The sequence below is a fragment of the Podarcis melisellensis genome (genome assembly GCF_964234715.1).
Source record: "Podarcis melisellensis genome assembly, chromosome: 2".
NCBI lineage: Eukaryota > Metazoa > Chordata > Lepidosauria > Squamata > Lacertidae > Podarcis > Podarcis melisellensis.
The window spans coordinates 17,598,969-17,625,339 of NC_138529.1; the positions used below are offsets into that span (position 1 = coordinate 17,598,969).

The following is a 26,371-nucleotide window of genomic DNA, read 5'->3' on the forward strand; positions in this document are numbered from 1 at the left end:
TTGGAGCATTTAAAAATCCGAGAGTGGGAGGAAATGCTTTTTTGAAACAGGAAATGTCGAGGTTGAGGTGCTTAAAACTGCCCACGAGATCCAGAATCCCAGTTTCATCTCTGTGGGTTAATGCAAATGTAGGCATCCAGATTGCCTTCCGGGCTTTGTAAATTTCCGCCAAAATAAAAACAAATCTCGACACGTGCAGGCAAAGCACGAGGCATATTTGGAAGGTGGGATAGGAAGGAGGGAGGAGTGTAAAATTGGTTATAAAGCACATTATGGGCTTTTAAAAAGAAAGTAAGGAGCCTTTTACTTTAAAATGAGGCTGCATTTTAATGTTTTAATGTTGTAGCTCAGTCTTGTTTTTTAAGTTGTATTTCAATCAACTTGTTTTTATTATTGCTTGTTAGCCGCCTTGAGCCCGGTCTTGGCTGGGGAGGGCGGGGTATAAATATATTCTTATTCTTATTCTTATTATTTTCCAGGCTTCATGGTGACTGGGAAATAACCTCACACTTTCACCTGATTAACGTAGGCACAGAATAGAATGCAGAATAATATTTATTTGCCAAGTGTAGTACTAATTTCTCATTTTAAGTATTGTAGAGTATGGAGTTATGTGAGCCCCTGAGCCAAGGCAGCCCTGTATAGGGAAGTTTTGTTTTTTTAATGTTTAATGTTTTGTTATGTTTTTATATATGTTGGAAGCCGCTCAGGCAGCAGCCCAGCCAGATGGGTGAGGCATAAATAATAAAATAGGAGTAGTAGTAATAAGAATTGTTGCTGCTGTTAAATAGGGCCTCCCTATTTTCATCGGAGGGTATGAAACAATATAACGGGTTTATGGTTCCCCAAACAACAACACCCTAATATCTTATTGCATTGTGTATCCACAGCCTTTGCCTCTGGTCTCCACAAAAGCATCATATGGCAGTCCCAGGAGGGGCATTTTAGGATCCCTCCCCCCATCTACTGTCATAACACTGATTCCCGAACAGGTAAAGCGCCACTATTCTTTTTAATATTCTGCAACTCAAAGAGTTCATTGTCATAACCCGCTGGCTTGACAGTGGAGCTTCTAAATCTTTTATTTACTTACAGTAGCTGCATGTTGTCCAATAACAGTGTTTGCCTGGAAAGCTTAGAACAATAACCCACTGAAAATGTGATGGCAATCAGCAGAACAATAAAAAAACTACATAAATATATTAACAGCAGCAAGGAAAACAGTATAAAAAATACCTTTATCTGGCACCGAAAGGAGTATAGGGCAGGCACCAGGCAGTTCTATAAGAGGGCATTCTATAAGAGAGTAAAAAGGTAAAGGTAAAGGACCCCTGACAGTTAAGTCCAGTCGCAGATGACTCTGGGGTTGTGGCGCTCATCTCGCTTTACAGGCTGAGGGAGCCGGCTTTGTCTGCAGACAGTTTTTCCGGGTCATGTGACCAGCATGACTAAGCCACTTCTGGCGAACCAGAGCAGTACACGGAAATGCCGTTTACCTTCCCGCCAGAGCGGTACCTATTTATCTACTTGCACTGGTGTGCTTTCGAACTGCTGCCCAGAGTGGCTGGAGCAACCCAGTCAGATGGGTGGGGTATAAATAGTAAAATTATTACTATTATTATGGAATAGGAAGTTCCTATTTTCACCAGGGAAATGTTGGAGGGTATGCAATGTTTATGCATTCTCACAGAGAATCTGGGTGGCACTTAATCCCTGGTACATTCATTTAGGATTGCAGCCTTAGTTCAGCATTGAATTTTCTAATAGGGGTAGCCAAAGGCCCCTAAGAAACTTACAACCAGATATAATAATAATAATAGTAATAATTTTATTATTTATTCCCCATGCATCTGGCTTGGTAAGCCAGCCCTGCAATAAATATGTCTCTGCTGCAAAACTGGCAGGACTTTCAGAGCCCAAACCACGACATGCAAAATAATTTTTCCCTTGTGTTTTGCTCCGTTATGGTCCTGAGCAGATTGGAAAGCTGTATAGTGAGCTGGATATGGTAAAGATGAACGTGAGGGTCATGTCAGCCATCCTGAAGGAAAACGTACCTGGATCAGAAAATCCAGATGATATGGAGCTTCTCCAGGTACAGTACACCCTTTTGCTGGGATAGTTAATGAAAAGCAAAGGTGTGTGTGGGTGTGTTACAAGATTGTTATTGTACTTCACCAGATCTTAACCTATTACAGTATTTGTACGAATGGATTCCGAATATCATTGACTTTGTCCATGGAAAGTCTGTGTTTATATGCAAGTTGTTCATATGTTGCAAGTTTGTATAAGTTTGTATAAGTTTTTATTTTTCCAATTCATCAGTATCAGTCTTTTTGCTGTGATAAGGGCATGGGGAGTCTACTCGTATTGTCCTTTTGTAAGGTTCCATGTGCTGGGTATATAATTCAAGAGGATATTTGGCTCTGTAAATGTAAGGTTGTTCCGCACCGTTCTGTTGATGGTTTCAGTTACCTTCTGCCAAAAACCTTTCAATATAGCACAATGGAAAAACACATGTTTTAGAGGAGCATTATCCCATTGCATCTCCAACTGTTAGATACAGTGGTACCTCAGGTTAAGTACTTAATTCATTCTGGAGGTCCGTTCTTAACCTGAAACTGTTCTTAACCTGAATCATCACTTTAGCTAATGGGGCCTCCTCCTGCTGCTGTGCTGCCGGAACACGATTTCTGTTCTCATCCTGAAGCAAAGTTCTTAACTCAAGGTAATATTTCTGGGTTAGTGGAGTCTGTAACCTGAAGCGTATGTAACCCGAGGTACCACTGTACCTTAAAGAGTAAAGGGACCCCTGACCGTTAGGTCCAGTCGTGGCTGACTCTGGGGTTGCGGCGCTCATCTCGCTCTATAGGCTGAGGGAGCTGGCGTTTGTCCGCAGTCAGCTTCTGGGTCATGTGGCCAGCATGACTAAGCCGCTTCTGGTGAACCAGAGCAGTGCATGGAAATGCTGTTTACCTTCCCGCCGGAGCGGTACCTATTTATCTACTTGCACTTTGACATGCTTTCGAACTGCTAGGTTGGCAGAAGCAGGGACCGAGCAATGGGTTTAACCCACAGCGCCACTCGTGTCCTGTTAGATAGCTTAGCTAGCCCTTTTTAAAAACAAATGTAATGGGGTCCAGTATATTCTAAATCAGATACGGGTGGCGCTGTGGGTAAAACCACAGTGCCTAGGACTTGCCGATCGTATGGTCGGCGGTTCGAATCCCCGCGGCGGGGTGAGCTGCCGTCTTTCGGTCCCAGCTCCTGCCCACCTAGCAGTTCAAAAGCACATCAAAGTGCAAGTAGATAAATAGGTACCGCTTTATAGCGGTAAGGTAAACGGCGTTCCGAGTGCTGCGCTGGTGCAGGCTCACCAGAGCAGCTATCTCACACTGGCCATGTGACCCGGAAGTGTCTGCGGACGGCGCCAGCTCCTGGACTCTAGAGTGAGATGAGCGCACAACCCTAGAGTCTGTCAAGACTGGCCCGTACGGGCAGGGGTACCTTTACCTTTACCTATATTCTAAATATTATTTTTTGTTGTATGAGCCTCAATTTAAGCTCCAGAGACACCCTTGCTATAGTAGTTAAAGCAGTAGTTAATGAAAATCTCTTTATATGGTTTCTTAATTGACTTTGTTAGCTCTTTATATTCTTTAAAATTAATTTAAAAATATTAACAAAAAAGAGAAAACACACATGCACACACACAGGGGTTGGGCTATTGACATTCACCGACAAAACCATGGTGAGGAATCCAGATTTACAGCATGAGTCCCTTTTCCCTCCAGCGCCTTTTGATACTTTTTAATGGGATGAATTTTCCACTTTTGTGTGGCTTTTGCTGTGCCCTCATGTGGCAAGATCCGGTACTTGTGGCATGGGGGCATGAGTTTCGCTCTCGTAGTAAAATGCCGGATCTCTCTCACCACATGAAGGTGCATTTGGAGGAATTAAATCACCACACAAAATCGTTGTGGTAAGCCAACTCATAACAGAAACGGTAGTTGCTCCAGAAAGCCACGTGAGACATGAGACTGAAGAAATTATCTGTGGGAGAGCTGTGTGGCATAAATGCCATCTCAAGAGCCCAAAGATAACATCATTGGGTTGGATGCAGTCTTAGTCAGAGGGAACCCACTGGAATCATTAGGATGATCTGACAAAGGCTAAATCAAACTCATCGTTTCCTTTTTTTTTTTTGTCTGCTATTTTCAGTTTCTTTGTACTTATTTATTTAAAGAACTCGTCTATCGTCTCATCAATATCCAGGAGGCAGGTAGTTAATTTGAAGGTGCTTCCCCTTTCCTCCTGTACACTGTAGACATGAACTGTGTACAACTGAGATGTCTAGAGATCTCACATCTTACGGATTTAAAACTCTGAGAAGATACACTTCACTACTTTGTAAATCTGTGGGAGGTGCTGGGAATCGTCCATTCACATGGATAAGTTTAGAATCAGCCTTGTTTCTCAAAAGAGATTGAGTTTTTTTGCTCTTAGTCAGAGATGGGTGGTTTTTTTATATTATAATTTATGTTGTGAACCGCCCTGAGATTTGCAGGTATAGGGCAGTCTACAAATTTAATAAACAACAACAACATTACTTAGTGTGTTAGGTCGACAACAACAACAACATTAATTAGTGTGTTAGGCTCCCAATATCTGGAAGGCCATCTCCATCCATAGTGACCTTCTCTGGCACTAAGATGTGCAGAGGGGAATATTTTGGTAGCTCCATCACTCTCAGATGTGCGGAGAATTGTGTCCCGGGAAATAATTTTCTTTGGCAGCCCCTGAATTGTGGAACTATCTCCCCACAGAGATGCATCCCAAATCTTTATTGTACAGATTTCACCGTGTGCCGAAGACGAAACCACTGTATCCTGACCTGCAGCGTGAAAGAGCTGCATCCAATTAAGTCCTACTCAAGAGTAGACCCACTGGAATTAACAAACCAAACTTGGTTGTGACCATTAACCTCAGTAGGACTCAGGTGCGCCAACTTCATGGGTCTCTGTTGTCATTTAGTCGTGTCTGACTCTTCGTATACCCCATGGACCAGAGCATGCTAGGCACTCCTATCTTCCACTGCCTCCCGCAGTTTGAATCATAGAATCATAGAGTTGGAAGAGACCACAAGGGCCATCAAGTCCAACCCCTTGCCAAGCAGGAAACACCATCAGAACACTCCTGACATATGGTTGTCAAGCCTCTGCTTAAAGACCTCCAAAGAAGGAGACTCCACCACACTCCTTGGCAGCAAATTCTACTGTCGAACAGCTCTTACTGTCAGGAAGTTCTTCCTAATGTTTAGGTGGAATCTTCTTTCTTGTAGTTTGGATCCATTGCTCCGTGTCCGCTTCTCTGGAGCAGCAGAAAACAACCTTTCTCCCTCCTCTATGTGACATCCTTTTATATATTTGAACATGGCTATCATATCACCCCTTAACCTCCTCTTCTCCAGGCTAAACATGCCCAGCTCCCTTAGCCGTTCCTCATAAGGCATCGTTTCCAGGCCTTTGACCATTTTGGTTGCCCTCCTCTGGACACGTTCCAGTTTGTCAGTGTCCTTCTTGAACTGTGGTGCCCAGAACTGGAGACAGTACTCCAGGTGAGGTCTGACCAGAGCAGAATACAGTGGCACTATTACTTCCCTTGATCTAGATGCTATACTCCTATTGATGCAGCCCAGAATTGCATTGGCTTTTTTAGCTGCCGCGTCACACTGCAAACTCATGGTCAAACTCATGTTCATAGCTTTGAGAACACTGTCCAACCATCTCATCCTCTGCCGTCCCCTTCTCCTTGTGCCCTCAATCTTTCAAATGTCTGCTAGGACAGGGCTCACCTCTTCCCCAATCTTGAGGGGACACAGGAGGCCGCGCGACATTGGGAGACACTGAGCAAACCTAGTAAGCCTCTCCCGATGTGACAGTTGTCACGCATGCATGATGTCACACAATGTGCGACACACATGATGTCGGCCCCCCAATGTTGGGCGCAACTCAGTGCTTGTGGTAGGGCTACTCTTGAGTGGGACTAGCATTTGATATAATGTTCATGTTTTCACAACTGTATATTATGTTGTTGTAACCTGGCCTTGTACCTTATGGTGAAGGGCAGTTAGCAAACCTTATAAACGAATAAACAGGCAAGGTCTGCAATCTGGTGAATGGTGATGCTGCCATACGAGTTTTGCAAGTGCCCAGAAATGCAAACTCCTCAATTTTGGGGGGGACACACAGCGGTGACAGCTTAATTTCTCTTGTGTTTTGGGGCGTTCCCAATTTTGATCTGGGGCTATCATTTCTTCCCCACCATGCAGTTTTAAAATGATATAGAGCAGTGCAATTAACAACATAATGGCGCAGCCACCTCGTAAAAACAGCCATAAAAAAGAGCAAGCCAATTATATGCACTGATTTATTGTAATTTATCTGTAGAAACTCAGTTTCCTCCCACGCATGCATCTTTTATAGGTTGGCTTTTGTTTGTTTGTTCCTTCCGCCAAAGCTGAAGGATTCTCTCGGCTATGAATTGCCTGCAGTTTTGTTTTTATAAAAACAGCCCATACAACCTTTTCTAAAGCATCTCCAAGCTTCTGGCCTTTGGTGATTTGGAGCTATTTTCTAACCTTGAGGCACACCTCAAGGCTGTCGCAGCATCAGGTGTTGTGAAGTCATGTTGTGTTTTGCTTTTAACGATGAGACTCATTAATGGAGGACATGATGGCTAAACACGAGAACACCATTAATGGTTACCAAATGCTATGCCATAGCTGTCAACTTTTCCCTTTTCTTGCAAGGAATCCTATTTGGAATAAGGGAATTTCCCTTAAAAAAAGGGGAAACGTTGACAGCTATGCTATGCACAAGCAATCAGGGATGGGGATACTGTGACCCTCTCAGATGTTACTGTGCTACAATTTCCACCACCCCACTTGACTACTGACCCTGCTTGTTGGGGCTGATGGGAGTTGGGACTCCAACATCATTTAGGGGGCCACAGGCTCCTTGCTCCTGTGATGAAGGATGGCTGTCCTCAACATGCTTTACTTGTTACTTTTCCAAGAAGATGATGATAGATAGATGAGAGAGAGAGCTGCTAGACATAGAGTGGACATCTCCATGTTCAGAGAATGTATAAGTCACAGTACAGTGTACCTCTGGTTACAGACGCTTCAGGTTACAGACTCTGCTAACCCAGAAATAGTACCTTGGGTTAAGAACTTTGCTTCAGGATGAGAACAGAAATCGTACTCTGGCAGCGTGGCGGCAGCGGGAGGCCCCATTAGCTAAAGAGGTGCTTCAGGTTAAGAACAGTTTCAGGTTAAGAATCAGAAGGATCTGGTTGGGCTCCGTAGGGAACAGGATGGTGGTGTAAATGGTCTAGTTAACAAGCTTCCTCTGTTGTGAATGGCCAACGTATAATGTCTTACTGAGAAACAAAGTAGACCTGTGGCAACTCAACTCCAGATAACCCAAGCAGTTGAGCCAATCTGCAGGACACAGTAGCAGAAAACAGATTTGACCAATTGTCCCCAGGCAACTGCTTCTGAAAAAGAAGACTCTGGGAAGACTCACTGAAATCAATGGATACGTTAGTCAGTTGCTGGTTTTACTTCTCCGAGTATGAGAATCCTATGCACACACAGTGGCTTGATTTAGACAGCCCCAGCACAACGAAGAAACTCATCTGAAGGATTTCCAGGGCAGATTGTGGAGAGTGCAAAGACTTCTTCCTTCTTTATGGTAGTCGCCGGTATCCAAAAAGAAACCAAGGGAAGAGGATATAGCAGATATAGCCTTCCTTTTTTTTATTGCATCTGCTTTCAGGGCAGATCAGTGCTGGACCAAGACATTTTGGTGCCCAGGCAAAGACTACACACTGGGAGCCAGTGTGGTGTAGTGGTTCAGAGCGGTAGTCTCGTAATCTGGGGAACCAGGTTCACGTCTCCGCTCCTCCACATGCAGCTGCTGGGTGACCTTGGACCAGTCACACTTCTCTGAAGTCTCTCAGCCCCACTCACCTCACAGAGAGTTTGTTGTGGGAGAGGAAGGGAAAGGAGATTGTTAGCCGCTTTGAGACTCCTTAGGGTAGTGATAAAGTGGGATATCAAATCCAAACTCCTCTTCTTCTTCTCCTTCTTCTCCTTTTTCTATATTTGCTTTCCCCTTCCTTTCTAAGTCCCAATGAAGGAACCTGCTTCACCTTGCTACATGGAAGGGCTAGCCCTGTATGTGATCACCAGAACAATGAAGAGCCTCTGATTGTGTGCCTTGGATACAAAAAATGTGTATTTGATGCCTGTTGTTTTTGCCTTTCAAATGCTGATAACGAATGTCTTTCCTTTCATCCCTTGGCAGAAGCTCTATAAGACCTGTCGGGTGATGCAAGAGAGAATTATGGAGCTGCTAGCGACTGTGCAGAATGAAGACGTGATCACAGAACTGATACAAGTGAATGAAAATCTGAATAATGTCCTACTGGGACATGAAAGGTAAAGCTGTTCTATATATGCTGGGGACTCGTTGCTTATATATACACAGGTTATGCCAGTTTCAGGGGTGGGGAAACTGGCCCTTCCAACTCCCATCAGCCCCAGCCAACATTGGCTCAGCGGTCATGGATGATGGGAGTTGTAGTCCAACAATATTTGAAGGGCTTACAGGTTGCCTGCTCCTGCAATAAAAAAGTTGTGATTGAGCTAACAAAGAGCTTTATCCCCTTGCAGTGTTCCTTGGGAGTAGGCCTCATGTACACTTTCCCCTTCCCCTTCTGCTTTGGAGAGAAGTGAATGTCTCACCAGTGCAACCTATGCTTGGCTGGTGAGCATAGGATCTCATCCTGACCATGCAATATTTGCCTCTCAGCGATTGCAGAGTCTGGCATTCCATTGTTCAGTTCACTTTTCACCCCACAGCAAGGAGCAGGGGAGGTGCTTGGGAGAGGTCCTTAAGGAGATAATCTCTGAATAGACTAAGTTACAAGTCTCTGTTGTGATGCTTACGTTATTTTCCGTGTCCGTTTCGGTTTCTTTTGAGACACAATTCTCTGGAGAGAAGCGAACATTGTTGCTTACCTGTTAATCTGAGTGGCACAGTGCAATTCTTTCCCTTGGCACATAAATGCTGTCCAAATGTAATGTTTTCATCATAGAATAAATAAATAAGTAATCAAAAGATAAAATAAAAGATAAATAGAAATTGGCCCCATTACTCAAGCGCCCTAGAATAATGGGACCAATTTCTTTCTTACTGTTTTCTCTTTGGCTTGTTTATTTATTTTGAAACAAGCAAGCACCCATTCTTGAGTGATGGGGCTAATTTCTCTTCCCCCTGGGAGGGTTTGCTTGTAAGAAGAAACACTGGCAAAAGCTGGAAGCAGGCAAGCTAAAAAAAATCCATAACTATCTTCCTTGCTAGCTGAGGTTAAAAAAAGAAGGAAGATAACATCCCCTCGAGGTCTGCTCAGAGACTGTGAGCTTTGCCTCCTTGGTGATTCTCAACTGACTGGCCATCTCTGGAATATGGCAAACATTGCACACACATTTTTCCATTGTTCATCGTAACTGCATGGCTTGAAATGCAGGTACTGACTGTACCATTTCATACAGGTTCTCTCGAAACAGAGTGCGCTTCTTGGAGAATCAAAGGATTCAGAATGAAGGTGCAGGGGTAAGTAATTAACAGTCCGTCCTCTAGCCTGGAAAGAGCCTTCTTTTGTTAGGAAAAGAATTCTGGAACTGATGCTGTTAGATTCTTGGGTCTCTTGAGTCGTTTTGCAACGTTTATAGTTCATGCCTTCCAAGTCTAGGCATGTTGACTCAGCAGCAAGTCAGAAGCTAAGTTTGGTGGTGCTTACTCCTAAGTAAGTGTGCATAGGATTGCAGTGCGTAAGATTCAGTGTTCCCAAGAGGACAAAGCATAAATTGCTAGTTCACCCATTACAGAGAAAGTAGCCAAATATGTCTGGGTGGGGGAGAAATCATTCTCTCTCTCTCTCTCTCTCTCTCTCTCTCTCTATATATATATATAGTCCACTGAAAAGCTGCTGCAAAAGGAAAGCGGGGAAGCGGGGAGGAGGAAACCACAATACCATCCCTAGTGCGTCTTAAAATGACAGCTGTTAAGCTGTCATCTTATACAATTCTTGCAGAAGATAATTCTTTTAATGAATTTTGGCTGCACGTATCTTGAACTGTGAAGTGTTCTTCAGAATCAATGCAAAATTATATCCTGCTCATTCTATTACTTGATCAGAGAACCTTCAGATTTTACAGATATAGCTGGTGAATCATAGATGGTCACACTGGTGACTTGAGGAGACCCTTACCACCAGCCAAGATCTGCTTCCATAAGAGAGCAAAAAGGACCTTGTTGGCAATTGCTTGTTGCACACTGAATGTTCAACCTACACCTAAGAGGGAACACTAGGTATAAGCTCTGATCTCTTTCTTTCCTCTCAAGATCAATGGCAACCAGCCATCTGCTCCTTCGTGTGATTTGCTTGACCTGGCTTCAAGCTTTTCCACTACTGTGCCAAAGCCTGGGGAAGCTGGCCCTGCACCTCCTCAGTTTTCAGAATTGAGTGAGTATGTATGCATGCATGCATGTATGTATGTATGTTTTAATGGAATGCTATGAACCTTGTGGGAAAAAATGGAAACAGACTTATCCTTGTACAGGTCCTATGGATTTGGACTGGAGAGCTGCAGTATGGAAGATCTCCAAGGTGTCGCACAGGAGAGATTCTTATATTATTATGGTTATTGTTATTATATTTGTACAGTGGTACCTCGGGTTACATACACTTCAGGTTACAAACTCCCCTAACCCAGAAATAGTACCTCGGGTTAAGAACTTTGCTTCAGGATGAGAACAGAAATCGTGGTCCGGCGGCACAGCAGCAGCAGCAGCAGGCCCCATTAGCTAAAGTAGTGCTTCAGGTTAAGAACAGTTTCAGGTTAAGGACAGACCTCTGGAACGAATTAAGTACTTAACCCGAGGTACCACTGTATACTGTTCTATACCTGTAGCTCTCAGGGTGATTCACAACATAATATAACATTATAAAAACCACAAAATATATGATAAAAACAAATACAGTAATCCCGCCTCCTCAACGTATTTTAAAAGGGCATTGGGTGTCAATCAGCCAAAGGCCTGGTTGAAGAGGAACGTCTTTGTCTGGTGTATAATGAAGGTGTCAGCCAAACCTCCCTGGGGAGAACATTCCACAAATTGGGAGCCACTACAAAGAAGGCCCTTTATCATGTTGCCACCCTCTGGACCTCTTGTGGAGGAGGCACATGAAGAAGGGCCTCAGAAGTCCGGGAAGGTTCATAGAGAGGCAGTCCTTGAGGTTGTGCGGTCCTGAGCCGTTTTATAGGTCAAAATCACCACTTCCCTCTTATTATTGTTAGGGAAGTGTTCAGTGTTAGAAAGTCTCTGCTTTGAAATCAAGAGGCCCCAATTCAATTTCCAGCATCTGCATGCAGGGCCAGGAATATCTCCTGTGTGAAACCTTGGAGGTCTGCCTCCAGTGTAGATGGAGCTAGATGGACCAAGTGGTCTGATTTTACATGTTTTGTTCTCAGATGCATTTCAGACACCATACTTAAGAGATGCAGACTGTGACCCAGAAGCCAGAGGCACATACATGGAGGCAAAGTACAGGCAGTTCCACCTTTGGGTGTTTGGGATCACTAGCATTGTTCCTGTACGCATCAGTAGCCAAAATTATCCACTGCGCATAGGGAACTCTGGCTTAATCGAAGCCAGAATCTTTGCGCCAGAGCTGGCATATGAAGGGAAGAAGCGAGGGAGGAGTGCTCAGTCCCAACACACATTACCAGCTTGGTGAACCATGGCTTATAAAGCCAGGAAAAATCATCTGAAGAAGGCTGTTGTGAACTGAACTTCACATGAACTCCCAAATCGTGACTGGATAATAGAAGACACACATCCCCACCTTCAGTTTATTTGAAATAATGTGTTGCTGAATTCTGCTTATTGATCTATATCCTGGGGCAATGTCTTGATCAGAGATCACCACAGTGATATCGTACCTTAAAACGTTGCCTATGTTTTATTTTTTGTGTTTTAAAGGTCTGCAGAAAAATCACAATCATGCCTGTTTCTCTTTCTTTTTTTTAGATTGCCAGCCACAAAGTGTTGCTGTTCCAAGTCCCTATCCTACTCAGCCACCACTTTACCCTCAACTGAATTCACTCGCAACTACAAATGCTGCACACATTCCGTAAGTAACAGTTTTTGAAGCTATTTAAATGGGGTTTAAAGGATGATAGGCAAAGTTGAAAACCAGGACATGGTCATGAAAACGTCCCATCTCTGGAAGCTGGCAAAAATTAAAAAGAGAGGCAAACATTTGTCAGATTCTGTCCTTCATTTTGTAAGGTAATTTGTGGAAGGTCAGTATGGACTTTTGTGAACCGAGACAAATTTAGAACGCAGGGATTTAACAATGCGGCCAGAAGCTTGGATGCTGGAGTTGGAAATTTCATGTATGGTTCCTTGATGGCTTCCCATTCATTCTTTCCTCTCCTAGGTTCACATCAGAAGCACAAAGTACATGCCAAAGCTTTCCAGGTAGCTCCACATACATCAATGTAAGTAGCAAATTGTTTCTCAGTCCTTCTTCAGTAGCAAGTATCACAGAGAGATAGCTTTGCACGTGTTTTCTGTTTGCGTAAGTGATGTTAGACCAAAGCTGTCAACTTACAGATTTGAAAATAAGGGACCAGCAGCCTCGAAAATAAGGGATCAGCAGCCAAAATAAGAGATTTTCCAAACACAGGTATGTTTAACTTCTGAGCCCCTCCAAACCAAAGGCAGAAAGCCCAGCCAACAGCCAAACGAAGCCTCAAGTAGTGGTTCCCACAGCGCAGCAACCCTCTCCGCTGGGAAGCGCTGAGCAAAGGCGAGTCCCCAGGCAATGCGGCCAGTTTGATTGGCACACAGCATGCAAGCTCCACCCCCCCAGTCATTCTTAGACTCCTTATTGGGTGAGCAACACAGCCAAGCAACACAGTTGGAGCCTCCCTCCTCCCTGGCCAGCAGGGAGGGAGGGAGAGGAGCTGCTTCCTTTGAAACCCAGGAAATTTAAGGGACATCATCAATAAGGGACAGCAGCGGGACACGGCGCTGGGATAAGGGACTTTCCTGCCAAATAAGGGACGGTTGAATGCTATGTGTTGGACTCTGGGTCCCACCAGCTCCAGTCAGCATGGCCAATGGCAATGTTCAAGGATGATGGGGGTTGTAGTCCCACAACTTCTGGAGGGCCACAAGTTCCCCATCCCTGTTGGTCCAGCCGCACAGTGTTTATGGTGTTAGTTATAGGAGTTATTCGTCTTAACACTCTTACCAGTGCCAAACTTAACCTGAGTCCTTATGCAGCTGAAGCAATGTCATCCATGAACAAGAGGGAAGGATCTTCTTGCAGGCTTAGGAGAACAAACAAACAAAGATATTTAGGAAATATTTAAAGAAGGGGGAGGTTCCCCAAATGGTCCAGTAAGTACTGAGCAATGGGTGGCCATGGAATTAAATTGGCTGGAAGAGAATTCCACTGAAGAGGAAGGTGTGGCCGAAGAAGAAGAAGAAGAGGAGGAGGAGTTTGGATTTGATATCCAGCTTTATCACTACCCGAAGGAGTCTCAAAGCGGCTAACATTCTCCTTTCCCTTCCTCCCCCACAACAAACACTCTGTGAGGTGAGTGAGGCTGAGAGACTTCAAGGAAGTGTGACTAGCCCAAGGTCACCCAGGAGCTGCACGTGGAGGAGCGGAGACGTGAACCCAGTTCCCCAGATTACGAGATTACTGCTCTTAACCACTACACCACACTGGCTCTCAGAGCCAGAACATGACACTTCAAAATGTCCACTGATCTGCCGGGAAGCAGGAGAGGTTAGTTAGGAGAGAAGGGAAGGAGCCACAGAGCAGAACTGAGGAAGTTGAGGATTTGTAGCTCTGTCTCAAATTCTTTTCCTTCTCTGGAGGTTATGGGCTCTTCTACCTTGGAGGTTTTAAGGCAGAGGTTGGATAGCCATTTGTCATGGATGCTTTAGCTGAGATTCCTGCATTGCAGGGAATAGGTGATACTTGGGGTCCCTTCCAACTGTACAATTTAATTATTCTATTGCCCTTTGCTTCATTTCTCCTCTTCTTCTATACCGCCCTGCATCTGCAGATCTCAGGCGACTCATAACATAAACATACAAGGTACAAAACACATGATGAAAGCAAGAACAAAAACAACAACAAACCAATATCCCCCTCCCACAAGCACATTTAAAAGGGGTATAGGATGTTAGTTCTCATTCTGGGTTTCTCCAGCTGACTTGACTTAAAGAAAACAAAAGAGATTATTGTAAACTGACTATTCAGCCACTCATGATTGAGGGGAAGTGCGTGGAACAGGTCTCGGTGTTTTGATTTCTGTGAATGGAGTTGAGAGATGACCTAACCTGGGGAGAACACAGCAAAGACCTGATGAAAAGAGCACAGCAGAGGTTATATTTTCTGAGAATCCTCCGGGAAAAAATAATCTCTCAAAGGACCTGTTGCTGGCATTTTATCATTGTACTGTTGAGAGTGTATTAACTTATGGTCTCTGTGTGTGGTTTGGGAGCTGCACGGTCAGGGGAAAAACAAAGCTGTCTAGGGTTGTAAAGACTGCGGAGAAAATAATTGGGTGCACTCTTCCCACCTTGGATCAAATCTATGCTTCCAGGTGTCATAAGAAAGCTGCAGAGATAGTGCATGATAGTGCACAACCCAGAAATGATCTATTTCAGCTTCTGCCTTCTGGAAGAAGGTACAAAGTTATAAAGACTAGGACTAGCCGCCTGAGAAACAGTTTCTATCCAAATGCGATTTTGGTTTTAAACGCAATGTAAGGTAGTCTCTATGAGAGTATATTGTATTTAATTATGGGGTATCAGAGTTTTTAGGAGGCTAACCAGGATGGGATAGCTGCGGTAGCAGGCTTGTTGGTTTTTGAATGTCTGATGTAGATTTTTTTTTTTCAATTTCGTTGTTCTGTATGGGACAATGACAATAAAGATTACCGTATTGTATTGTATGTGAATATAAAAAGGATAAGGGGAACCACCTTGTTCCCTGGAGAGGTCATCTCCTGGTTCATGCCGATCAATCTGTTTTTAAATGTTCCAGAAGTGGGTTATGATGCAAGATTGACTATAGGAACTGAGTGTGAGCTGCCCATAGAGATTTATGTAGCTGGTATTCAGCATCCATGTTTCCATCCCCACCCCTCAAAAAACCAAAATGTAAGAGCAAAGAGCAGAGTAGAGAGTAGCTTACAACAAACCTCTAGCGTCATCAGTTGTTTTCATACACTGCATTGAAGGTTGAACTGAGTGTGGTTTACAACAACCTTGCAGTGTAGCTAAACCAGGCGAAGCGAGGCTGGGTAAACAGGATATCCGCATTCTACAGTAATCCTCAAAAATGTATTGTCTAGAGGCCAGTGAACCAACAGGTTTGCTCCATGAGTCCGAGAGGAAATGAGATTCCACACACACCCCTCTTTAAACAATACTCTTGTGGCTGTTGCAAGGGAGATTGGGAAGCAGCTTGTGTTACGACTTGTGAGCCGGCAATTATTAAAAACTCCCCCCCCCCCCACACACACAAAGAAATAACCCAAAGGTTAGTGTATGTCTAAGTAGCTCTTTGGAGCCCAGCTGAACCACTACAGTAGTACCTTGGTTCTCAAACTTAATCCATTCTGGAAGTCTGTTCCAAAGCCAAAGCGTTCCAAAACCAAGGCGTGCTTTCCCATAGAAAGTATTGCAAAATGGATTAATCTGTTCCAGACTTTTTAAAAACAACCCTTAAAACAGCAATTTAACATGAATTTTATAATCTAACGAGACCATTGATCCATAAAATGAAAGCAATAAACAATGTACTGCAGTCACAGAAAAAGCCACAAAAAAAGAAACAAGAAAGAGCCACAAAAATGCAAAATAAATAGCAAAAACAGACAGACCTCAGCGTAACACTCAAAACAGAAATGCGGCACTCAGATCGGAAGTGTGGCACTCAAATTGGAAGCATAACACACAAAACAGAGCACGCTCGACTTCCAAAAAAAGTTCTCGACTTCCGGGTCGGCGCCATCGCCGAATGGCGGGCTCCCTCCGAGCTCCGGAGGGAGCCTGCTCGGCAGGGGCTGGGTCCTACCGCACCGGCGATGCGGGGACCCTCAAAAACCACGGCCAGAGTGAGGTCGTGGACATGGAGACTCGGCTGGCACCGTTAGCGCCCTCCCGGCTCGTGAAGGAGCCTTTTTAAAGGCTACGGATCGGGCGCCGGGGAGAAGCGTGGTGCTTTGAGTTCTCTGCTATCCCTGCCGAGCGAAGCCGCATGCCATCCGGCGGAGAGCGCTGACTTCTTCTATTGAAAATTCGGACCTAAAAGAAGAACCCGTGAGTAATTGGACTATGGATTAAAAAAGAGGGATAAATTTTTAAAATCTGGAGCGAACGGGGGAGGTGGAAAAAAGGAAGTCAGCCTACCCCTTAATTGTAGAAGAGCCAAAACAAAGGACTTAACGACTAAGATCGAGCGTATCTCTATCTTCATGAACTAGCAACTTCGCGAGGGAAAATTATAAGACTGTGCTGGAGGAGAAAAGTGGAATTTGTATTAAAAAAACAACCCCCCCCCCCCGGAATCCCTGGAGTGATCCGCGAAACTACCTGGGGAAGAGCATCGGGAGTTTTGACAGCTGTCAAAGGCTGTCAAAACGGAAGAATAAAGCAGGGACTTTGCTTTGAGGACTTTGCCGGTTACATTTGTTTTAAATTGTATACAAATTGTTTCAAATAAGGATTTACAAACTATTTGGACTAATGGATTCGATCTGGAAGGGAACATAGTTACTGCGATCCACCTAGAGGAGCTGAGCGACATTGCATGTGTTTTTCTCAGGAAACCTGAACACTTGTAACTTTTAATCTCTTGGGAACTGCAGAAATGGAACATTGTTTTGTCTACAGAGGGCTACAAACTACAGGAAACAATGGATTCTTTAGTTGGAAAACGAAAGGGACATGACATAATGTTTTGCTTCTGAATAACAAGCCTCTGCAGAAAATAAGAAGGTCATGGAAAAAGAACATTTTTGCGGGAAAACAGGGAAACAGAAGGAGGAGAGAGAATGACAAGAATATGGAAACATCATGAACTGGACAGAATTGGGAACATTTGGGACATCCAGATTTGACAAGCTTATGGAAATTAAATGGGAGTTTTTTACTCCTGGATATAAAAATCTGGATAGAAAAAATGGGCCCCTTTTTGAGACAGACTCCTTCCAAGATTGGACATTTGTAATTAAATATGACTGGCAAACTACTAGAGGGACATGGATTAAGCGGGTAGGAACTTCAGGAAGACATTAGGATGAAGGGATAGAAGGAACACAACAGAGAAAGGGGGGAGGGAAATTTGGAATCCAAAGGTTGTAAAATTATTTTTTTATCTTTATATCTTTTTTTCTTTTTTTATAAAATTTTGAAAGGGGGAACTCGTGGAAGGGAAAAAATCGATCTTAGGGGATGGGAATTTGGAAAAATTGGGTTATTGATGTTAAGTGAGTCATGGGATAAAAACTTGTTGAATTTAATTGCTTATTCGGAAGATTTGGAACGCAATTGGGGGCGGGAAGGGGAAGTCCTAGCTTTGGTTTTGGAAGAAAGTGTATGAATTGGATCTAATTTGTTTTTAATTTGGAAAATCTTAATAAAAATTATATCAAAACAAAAAAAGTTCTCAAACTGGAACACTTACTTCCGGGTTTGCAGTGTTTGGGTTCCAAGTTGTTTGAGTACCAAGGCGTTTGAGAACCAAGGTACCCCTGTAAACGCTTTCTGAATCACAGAGAGAATTGTATTGCAAGCAGCAACAGGGTTAAAGGATTTCTGTCTCTGCTGATACTAACTTTAATCCTCACATTAAGACGTAAACAATGCAAGAATAAACCAGCATGTGAGGCTAAACCAGTTTTTTCACAAAGCTATCTTCCTACATACCTGATTTAATTCATTTCATTCCCTTAGGTGAACACCTATTTAAATCCAGTACCTGTGCATCCCGTAAGCCTTCAGAGCAATGGCTCGAGAGAGGTGCCCCCAGCAGGTAGGTCTAACCAACTACAGTTGACATTACCTAAGTTGCAACTGCTTTCTTATATGTCAGCAGGATTATTTCCAACTTGGACTATGACCTGTTTTGGATAGGCTTCAAGGCCAAGGTGTGAAAGTGAGACTGTGCTTTTCCAAGGGAACCAACTGCATAATGCAAGCCTGAACATGTTGGTTTTAGATAAATTATTCGTTAATTTTATCTCTGGAGAGGCCGTGCATGCTGGCCCAGGCCTTCCCAGCCCTAAAAATGACTTGAATTGAGCCGGAAAGGGGGATTTTAAGTAAGCTCAGCTTAATGCGTTTTCCAGACTTCAGGGAAGAATTAAGTGAGTTCCCTTCAGCCTTTCTCAGATGTTGTTGAACTACAACTCCCATCACCCCTGGCTAGCAAGGCCAGAGCTCATGGATGATGGGCGTTGTAGTCCAACAACATCTGGGGACCCACAGGTTGAGAACCGCTGCAAATTCAGACCATCCTGCACAACGTTGGGCGATGCGAAGGCCTGGGAAATTTAAGTGCAGCTACAGTTCTGTGTTCTAATAATACATTTTACTAGGGAAGGACCATTGCTCAGTGGAACATGCAAAAGGCATTCAATCTTCAGGAGAAGCTGGGAGCATATTCCCTGTCTGAAATCCTGGAGAGCTAGCCTACCAGTTAATGCAGAGAATACGAAGTTATGGACCATTGGTCCAATAAGGCAACTTCCTATGTGGTTAAATATATTTGAGTCCATAAAACCTTTTTAATGCTTGTATTGTGCTCTTTCCTATTGCTATGATCCACTTGTATAATTTTGCCTTACCCTAGAATTACAGAAGAAGGTGGTATTAAGGATAGCTGGGACTTTGGTTGCCTATAATTTAACATTAGCAAAGCAAAATGATGCTAACTATTTTTTTTTAACATCTCGGGGTTTCCTTCTTCCACAGACGTATCAAAAAGCAGTCTGCCTCCTCCCAATTATTACGAGCTAATGGAATTCGACCCCTTGGCTCCCAGTGACAAAACAGAGTAAGTAATTTTGAGAATGACGAATTTACTGCTTGTCGATACACCAGATTTATAATACAATTCAGGGTGTTGGCAACTGAAGGTAAATGAGTGATTTGATTAAATTTGGCCAAAAAACCATTCTTGGAGGCACAATTGTTGTTTAATCAGGACTATTTGAAAAATATATTGTTGTTAGTAAAAAATACATATTTAAGTAAATCCCTTAAGTAAAATGATCCAGAGTATCATTTCTGCTTGGTGAAAAGGACAGAGATCCAGCAGATTTCTGCAGGACAAGGTGGCAATTTTTTCAGGAAGCTGCAGGGGAAAGAATTGGCAGATATTGCCTCCCCCTCCTGCCTCTGCTGGGAGTGTCATGTGATGGAAGTCCTACTAATAGGAACTCTGGATCCGAGCCATGGAAAAGTAATTACAAAGCTGAGAGCATGGATTCAAAGCTGGCTAAGCAGCCAGGCCCTCACAGATCTGAATTACGTGAAGTAAAACACTGAAAAAGCATTACATACAAAATCCAAAAGAGAAGATAAACACGATGAGCAAAATCCACCATTGGGTGAGCGACCCTCCTAATCAGATTTTGCATGTGTGCAGGGGAGAGGATAGTGCATTCCCACTGCAGAAATGGAAGTCTGCTCTGCTCACACATTTTGAGCATGGGAAACAACCCAATTATCTCCCTCACACATTGAGATTATTTCTGTTACTAGGGGACTTGTGGGCAGACTCAGTGACCATTCATTTTTGCAGACATTCATTGAAGCTAAGTCCATTGGGGTCAAAGAAAATTGTTTGAAAGGCTGGATGTGGGCTGCAGGAATTGGATACCATGGATAATGACGCAAAATGAGTTTTAGGCTATGTGGGGCTCAGCCTCTAGCTCTCCTGTAATTGTTTTGTTGCCTAATCCTTGTTATTCATGTCACAAAAGAGTGTTTTATCTTGTGCTTTTGATTTCAGACCTGTATATGAAGAAATTGATGCACACCTATTCAAAGCAAGTGTTAGAAACAACACCAGTTGTTAAAAGCAGAGGCCCAAGAGAATCAGTACTTTACCAGTACTAGAGACTATTTTGATCACTCAAAACCTGTCAGTTCTGTGACAAAGAGTAGGAGGACAATTTTTGGAAGATGATTTGGATACGTCACACCGTTCATATGAAGAGATTCAAAACCTATCCTCCCTTAAGTGCATTACATTAAGTTCAGTTGATCGTTAAGAATGCAAGGTTCTACTTGTGCGTATACTTTGGACCAAAGTCTACAAATTCTATACAGTATGCCCCCCCCCCAAAAAAACCATTCTTTCTAGGGAGCAAAATACCCAAGACTGTGCACTTTGCACTTAGAAAAATAAGGTACTTTTATTTCATGGTACATTCTGCTTAGTTATAAAAGCAAACAACTTTTTCCATAGGTAGAACTACATAATGGAACTTGATTTAAGTTGATGTGCATCATTCTGCTAGAGGTCCAGGACCAAATCGAGGTTCTAGCTAGCCTTCAAGCTGTATCTGGGATTTAGTGCTCCATTTTGTGGGGATGGACCTTACCCCTCTATCCTCTCAGTATAACCTTCCTGTAAAACTATTTGCTAACCAGGCACATAGTTTTGAAATCAGATGTTTCATAGCAAGTTTCTTGGTCTTCTGACGACTAGTCACTATAGCACTTTTCTCTAAATAGTTTACGTAATCCACTCATTGTATCAGACTTGCACAAGCTATTCCAAAGCAGAGGGGAATGTGAAAACAGTTTTACCTTGGTTTTTGAACAGCTTAGTTCTCTAACGTTTTGGCTCCTGAAAGCCGCAAACCTGGAAGTGAGTGTTCCGGTTTGCAAACTATTTTTTTAATCCAAGCATCTGAAAGGGCTTCTGATTGGCTGCAGGAGCTTCCTGCAGCCAATCAGAAGTTGCGCTTTGGTTTCTGAAGTCGAATAGACTTCTGGAACTGATATTGGAAGTCGAATAGACTTCTGGAACTGATTCCGTTTGACTTCGGAGGTACGACTGTAGTCTCATGAGGGTTTGCTGTAGTAGAAGTCTTGCTCCATTTCTGTCCTAACATTCTTTAAAGAGCTGCATGTGTGATGGGAAGCCACAAATGCTCTAGTTTTCATGGGCTTCATTGGGAGCAGCTAAACAAGGCACTAAGCAGATGGATGGGGGTCAGCAAGAACATAAGCACACTCCTCTTTAAGGTATTTTGGAGCAACTCTGCCATTGTTTGTTACTGTAGCTGTTTTCCACATTAAGCAGGTACTATTAGCAACTAAAGTTATCTTTAAGCAGGTAAGGACAGTCACTTGGGTCATAGGATCATACAATGTAAAAGGGTGATGGGAGGAAGTGCCTTCTTTCTGATTTAAAGTAAAACAAGTACTGCTCTGAGACTGTGACAGCCAAACCTATTTATAATGAATGTCATTACAATCAGCTGTTCAAATCAATGCTTGCTAACTGCAGATGGTACATTTTAAGTCTGACTGCTGTGTAGTATTTAATTATGTTTTACAATTCCTATGCTGTTTTTATACAATCCAAATAAAATGCGGTCAGAAACTAGCTAATGGGTGGTTTCAGTAGCTGCACAACTCTCCAGTTTAACACAGCTCTTTCCTATTTGGTTTTATAGCATGCCTTTTATGTCAGATGTTTGCATGCCAGTGTTAAGTAAGGCATCACACCTTTGCTGCTTTATCTATCAGTTTATTTGCTCTTCAGCTATCCAGCTTTGAGCTGAAGTTTCTGTTGAATCTTCACTGCATTTTGGAATCATACATTTAAAATCAAAGTCACTTGTAGTGTAGATATTTTGAAACTAGCCGATGTTTCTGTTGTCTGCCATGACCAATGCCTCTTCTGTCTTCTGCCTGCCCACCCCAAGGTACATCTATCTTTATTGGGAGTTCTATTCACATTGGCTAGGAATTTCACCCAACAAAATATACAGGGCACAGAAAATTCAGGTAAAACTGCTATCAACCCAAAGTGCCAGAATCCCTAGAAATATTCTGTCATTTGATCTTTTTTTTTAAAAGGTGCTTCCATGTACTTCAAAGCATAGCTGAAATACATGCAGGAAAAGTCCCTCTGCACCCTGATATGTAAACTATATTCAGAATAAATGTCCAAAACTGTCATGATTTTTTTAAAAAAAGGCAGAATAAATTTATTTTATCTCCGCTTTTCACCATCTGGGTACCAATGCAGCTCTAAGGTTAGTACCAAAGTTTAATATGCTAACCTTCAATGTCACTTTAACAGAAGGGAACAGTAGGAGGAAAGAGTTACGGCTAGGAGGAAGAAAAAAAATAGGTCTAAAAATAATAATCAGGGAACTTATAAAAGGTGAATTCCTTTGATTCTGGGTTGGTTACAGATTCTTTTGACTTCAGTTTATGAGAATAAGAACATAGATGGCAAAGAACAGCTGAGTTTCAGCATAACATTTCATATGGCATCTGTACTTTGGTTACAAACCTTCACACAATTTATGGAAGAGTGCTACCTCTGATATATTGCAAACAGCTAAAGGAGCTTTAGCGGTGTCTAAAATTAAATTAGATTTGAAAATACCACCCGCCACATGCATTTTATAATTATTATTCATAATCATGGTTCCTGTGTGCAAAATTAAACGTCACATCTTCAAATCTATACAATTCAATATCTAAAACAGAACTTTTACAGTTTTTAAGTATCTTCCTACTGAGTTAAGCAATGTGCTTTTGCAGTCTGTAGATCACAATTATTGAATAGCAGAGGAATCTCCACTGCAGTGTCCATCTGCTGTACTATTAGTTATAACCCGGGAGTGGCAGTTTCTGTCCTTCTTTTGCTTCAAAAAATGTGTAAGAAAGAGTGATCAAGTCAACACTGGCCATCCTTGGGTCTTCTGCAAATTCAGGATCAATGAAGAAAAATACCGGCATGTCCACTTCTTCGTGGGGATTAAGTCGTTGTTCTTCAAAACAAAAACACTATAAATGTGGGGGAAAGAGGATTTAGAATTGTTTCTGAAGTTTATATTAAGCCAACAATATATCCACAATCTAGTTTAAGGGGGAGGGGAACCTCTGTGCCTAGTTCAATTACCGTATTTTTCGCCCTATAGGACGCACTTTTTCCCTTCCAAAAATGAAGGGGAAATACGTGTGCGTCCTATGGGGCGAATGCAGGCTTTCGCTGAAGCCTGGAGAGCGAGAGGGGTCGGTGCGCACCGACCCCTCTCGCTCTCCAGGCTTCAGCGAAAGCCGCAGTGCCAGCCCCACAAGGTCGGGGGACAACGGGGAGGCGGAACACCGCCATCCCGCTGTCTCCTGATGTGGTTTGGAGGCTGACGGCGGGGAGACGCGTGCTCTTCCCTGCCGCCAGCCCTGCAAGCTCCGGGGACAGCGGAGAGGCACAGTGCGTCCTCCCGCTGTCCCCGGACCTGATCTGCAGGCGGGCGGCAGGGAGAAGAGCGCTTCTCCCCGCTGCCTGCCCCGCAAGCTCCGGGGACAGCTGGGAGGCGCAGCACGTCTTCCCGCTGTCCCCGGACCTGATCTGCAGGCGGGCGGCGGGGAGAAGAGCGCTTCTCCCCGCTGCCTGCCCCGCAAGCGCCTGGGGGGGGGAATAATTTTTTTTCTTCTTTATTTCCCCGCTGAAAAACTTGGTGCGTCCTATGGGCCGGTACGTCCTATGGGGCAAAAAATACGGTAAATGTGGCAAAATGCTATTTGTGATATTTTCCACCAAAGGACATGAAAAATCCATATACTATTCACTTTGCCACTGTCTTGTGAAAACTGTAATACCCGCTTTAATGCAAAGGGTAATATCCAGGGTTAGTCATACTCGTAGTATAGCAACTGAAATTAATGGACTAAACTTCATGAATTTCAATGAGTCTATGCTCACTATAACTTAAATGGAGATCACCCCAAGGATTTAACATGAAGCGTTGGCACCATTGACAGCAAATTAAACCATATTATATCCACACTTTGGGTGTGTGTGTGTGTTTGTGTGTGTGTTATATTTTGAACTATTCAAAATCACACAGGTTTACTTTGTCTTAGAAGATACAGCAGATATTGAAGAAAAAAACTTTTTCTTTAATAGTTTTTTCAGAGCAAAGGGTGACGCTAGATCCTGAGTCTGGAGGGCAAGTTTTCCTTGTACCAATGACAAGGAAAGTGGAGGGCATATACCTACATCTTGGATATTGCTGCTAACATGGATTAAAACAGAATCAGGCTTCAAAAGTAGGAGAGTTCAGTTAGCAGCAGCAGCAGTCCACTCTTAGCGCGTCATACTACACTTACTTGTATCTTGTTGAAATACTGCCCAGCTTCAAAAGGTACCACATTGTAGGTAGAGATTCCAATTATTGGTTTATCAGTGGGATTCTTTGCTTTATAAAATGCCAGTGCGGTCTCTCCTGGAACCACCTGTAAAAAGAAGTTGCTCTAGTGATCTTTCTTGCTTTCCCTTGTCACTGCCAGCCAAATTGCATTATGGTGGGTAAGTTTATAAATGGCTAGTAGCCACAGTATTGCCTCTGAACCCAAGTTGCAGGCTGGGAGAATGCTGTTGCACTCAGGTTTTGCTTGTGGGCTTCCCATGGGCATTCGGGGGGGGGCAGACTATGATAACACAGTGCTGGACTAGACAGTCCCTTTGCTCGATCCAGCAGGGCTTTTATTCAGTGTTTAGGTTTTTATATTGCTAAATTTGTACAGCTGATTCAAATTATGCTAATACTGGGGTCGCCAACCTGATGCCTGCAAAGGGATTTACTGATGCCCCCGTTTTCTTCCTTTTTAAAAAGTAAGCATCCAGCCCTCCTATGCAAGTTAAGGGGGAAATGTGCAGGTCCCCTTTAAGCAATTTCTGTGAAATGAAAGTGTGGTGTAGCCACCTTGTGGATTTTTCCTGGGACTGGGGAATGCTCCCTGTTGCTACTAGACAGCAACAACATCAGTGTGCATGCTTGTACTTGTGTAAAGTCAATCTCTACAATCAGGCATGTTAAACATAAGGTTGTTGGGGATATCTCTCTAATTCTGTGTTATGCCACGTCCCCCACAGCTATTTTGTGACTGGTGCCCCAGCACTCTCTGAAAATTCAAAACATGCCCAATGGTCCTAAAAGGTTGTCAACCCTTGCGCTAACTCACCTGAAGTAGACAACACCTGTACATTCATCAGCATTCTGTGTTGGAATGCTAACAATGTTCCCGTCTAAAGTAGGTCTAAATCAAGAAACTGCCGAAAGCTCAAAGGAAAGCGAGTTTATTTCTCATGCAGATGTGGCATGGAGGGCAGATTTACATAAAAGTAAGGTCTCCAGCAAAGAGGATGTCTCTACAGCATGCTGCTGTGCTCTTCCAACCAGGAACTCAGAGAAGTGCACAATGGCTCACTCAACGCCTCTGATTCAATATGGCATAGCAGTTAGGGTCAAACTGAGATTGGGGAGACCCAGATTCAAACTCCCACTTGGCAAAGAAGCTCACTGGGTGACTTTTGGGGCATTGTTGTTGTTTGTGGGTGGGGCAAGGACAGAACACACACAGTGCCTTTTGCTTGGTGGAGAAAGGCAAACTAAATGTAGTAACTAAATAATAACTTGAGTCCACAAGCTGATTCGGTAGCAACAGCAGCAAGATGTTGCATTTCCCTACATGTGGAAACACAAAAGGATAACTATCTGTGCTCAGAGCAAATAGGCAGCGTGGGGTTGTGAGCCTGTTTGCCAGGAGGTAATCTTTACCCATCACTGGCAATAGAATAACTGCATCCTTACCCTGTATAAGGGCCAATTTAGCCTTTGATTTGTGCTGTTTAATGTTATTGTTTAATTTTGGTTTAGACTGCGTTTATTTCCCGCCTGGGACCTTTGGGTGAGGATTATAAATATTTCCAACAAAATAAGTAAATCCAAAGCAGAGTATTTTCAAACATTAGCAATAACAGGGATATCACACCAACAGCAGCATTTGTGCAAACAGTATATCCTTTCCCCTTCTACTTTGCCTCATTTCAAATTAATTTTACTTTGGGATGTGGATAGGTTCAGAATGGTAGGTTCAGAATTCTATGCAGATGAAAAACCGCACCAACTTCTGACTCTTACAGGTGAACAACTGCTATACTG

General features: G+C 43.3%; 1 protein-coding gene across 1 annotated transcript in view; it reads left to right on the top strand.

Annotated features, from left to right (window-relative positions):
- TOM1L1 (target of myb1 like 1 membrane trafficking protein) overlaps window positions 1-20,514 on the top strand; it is a 54,455-nt gene extending 33,941 nt beyond the window's left edge. The window contains exons 6-15 of the mRNA XM_081898656.1: window positions 891-992; window positions 1,979-2,095; window positions 8,373-8,506; window positions 9,623-9,683; window positions 10,476-10,596; window positions 12,165-12,267; window positions 12,577-12,637; window positions 18,123-18,201; window positions 19,143-19,224; window positions 20,185-20,514. Coding sequence (XP_081754782.1) covers window positions 891-992; window positions 1,979-2,095; window positions 8,373-8,506; window positions 9,623-9,683; window positions 10,476-10,596; window positions 12,165-12,267; window positions 12,577-12,637; window positions 18,123-18,201; window positions 19,143-19,224; window positions 20,185-20,251 — 927 coding nt within the window. The 3' untranslated portion in view covers window positions 20,252-20,514. The remainder of the gene's footprint in view (window positions 1-890; window positions 993-1,978; window positions 2,096-8,372; window positions 8,507-9,622; window positions 9,684-10,475; window positions 10,597-12,164; window positions 12,268-12,576; window positions 12,638-18,122; window positions 18,202-19,142; window positions 19,225-20,184) is intronic.
- The last annotated feature ends 5,857 nt before the right edge of the window (window positions 20,515-26,371 follow it).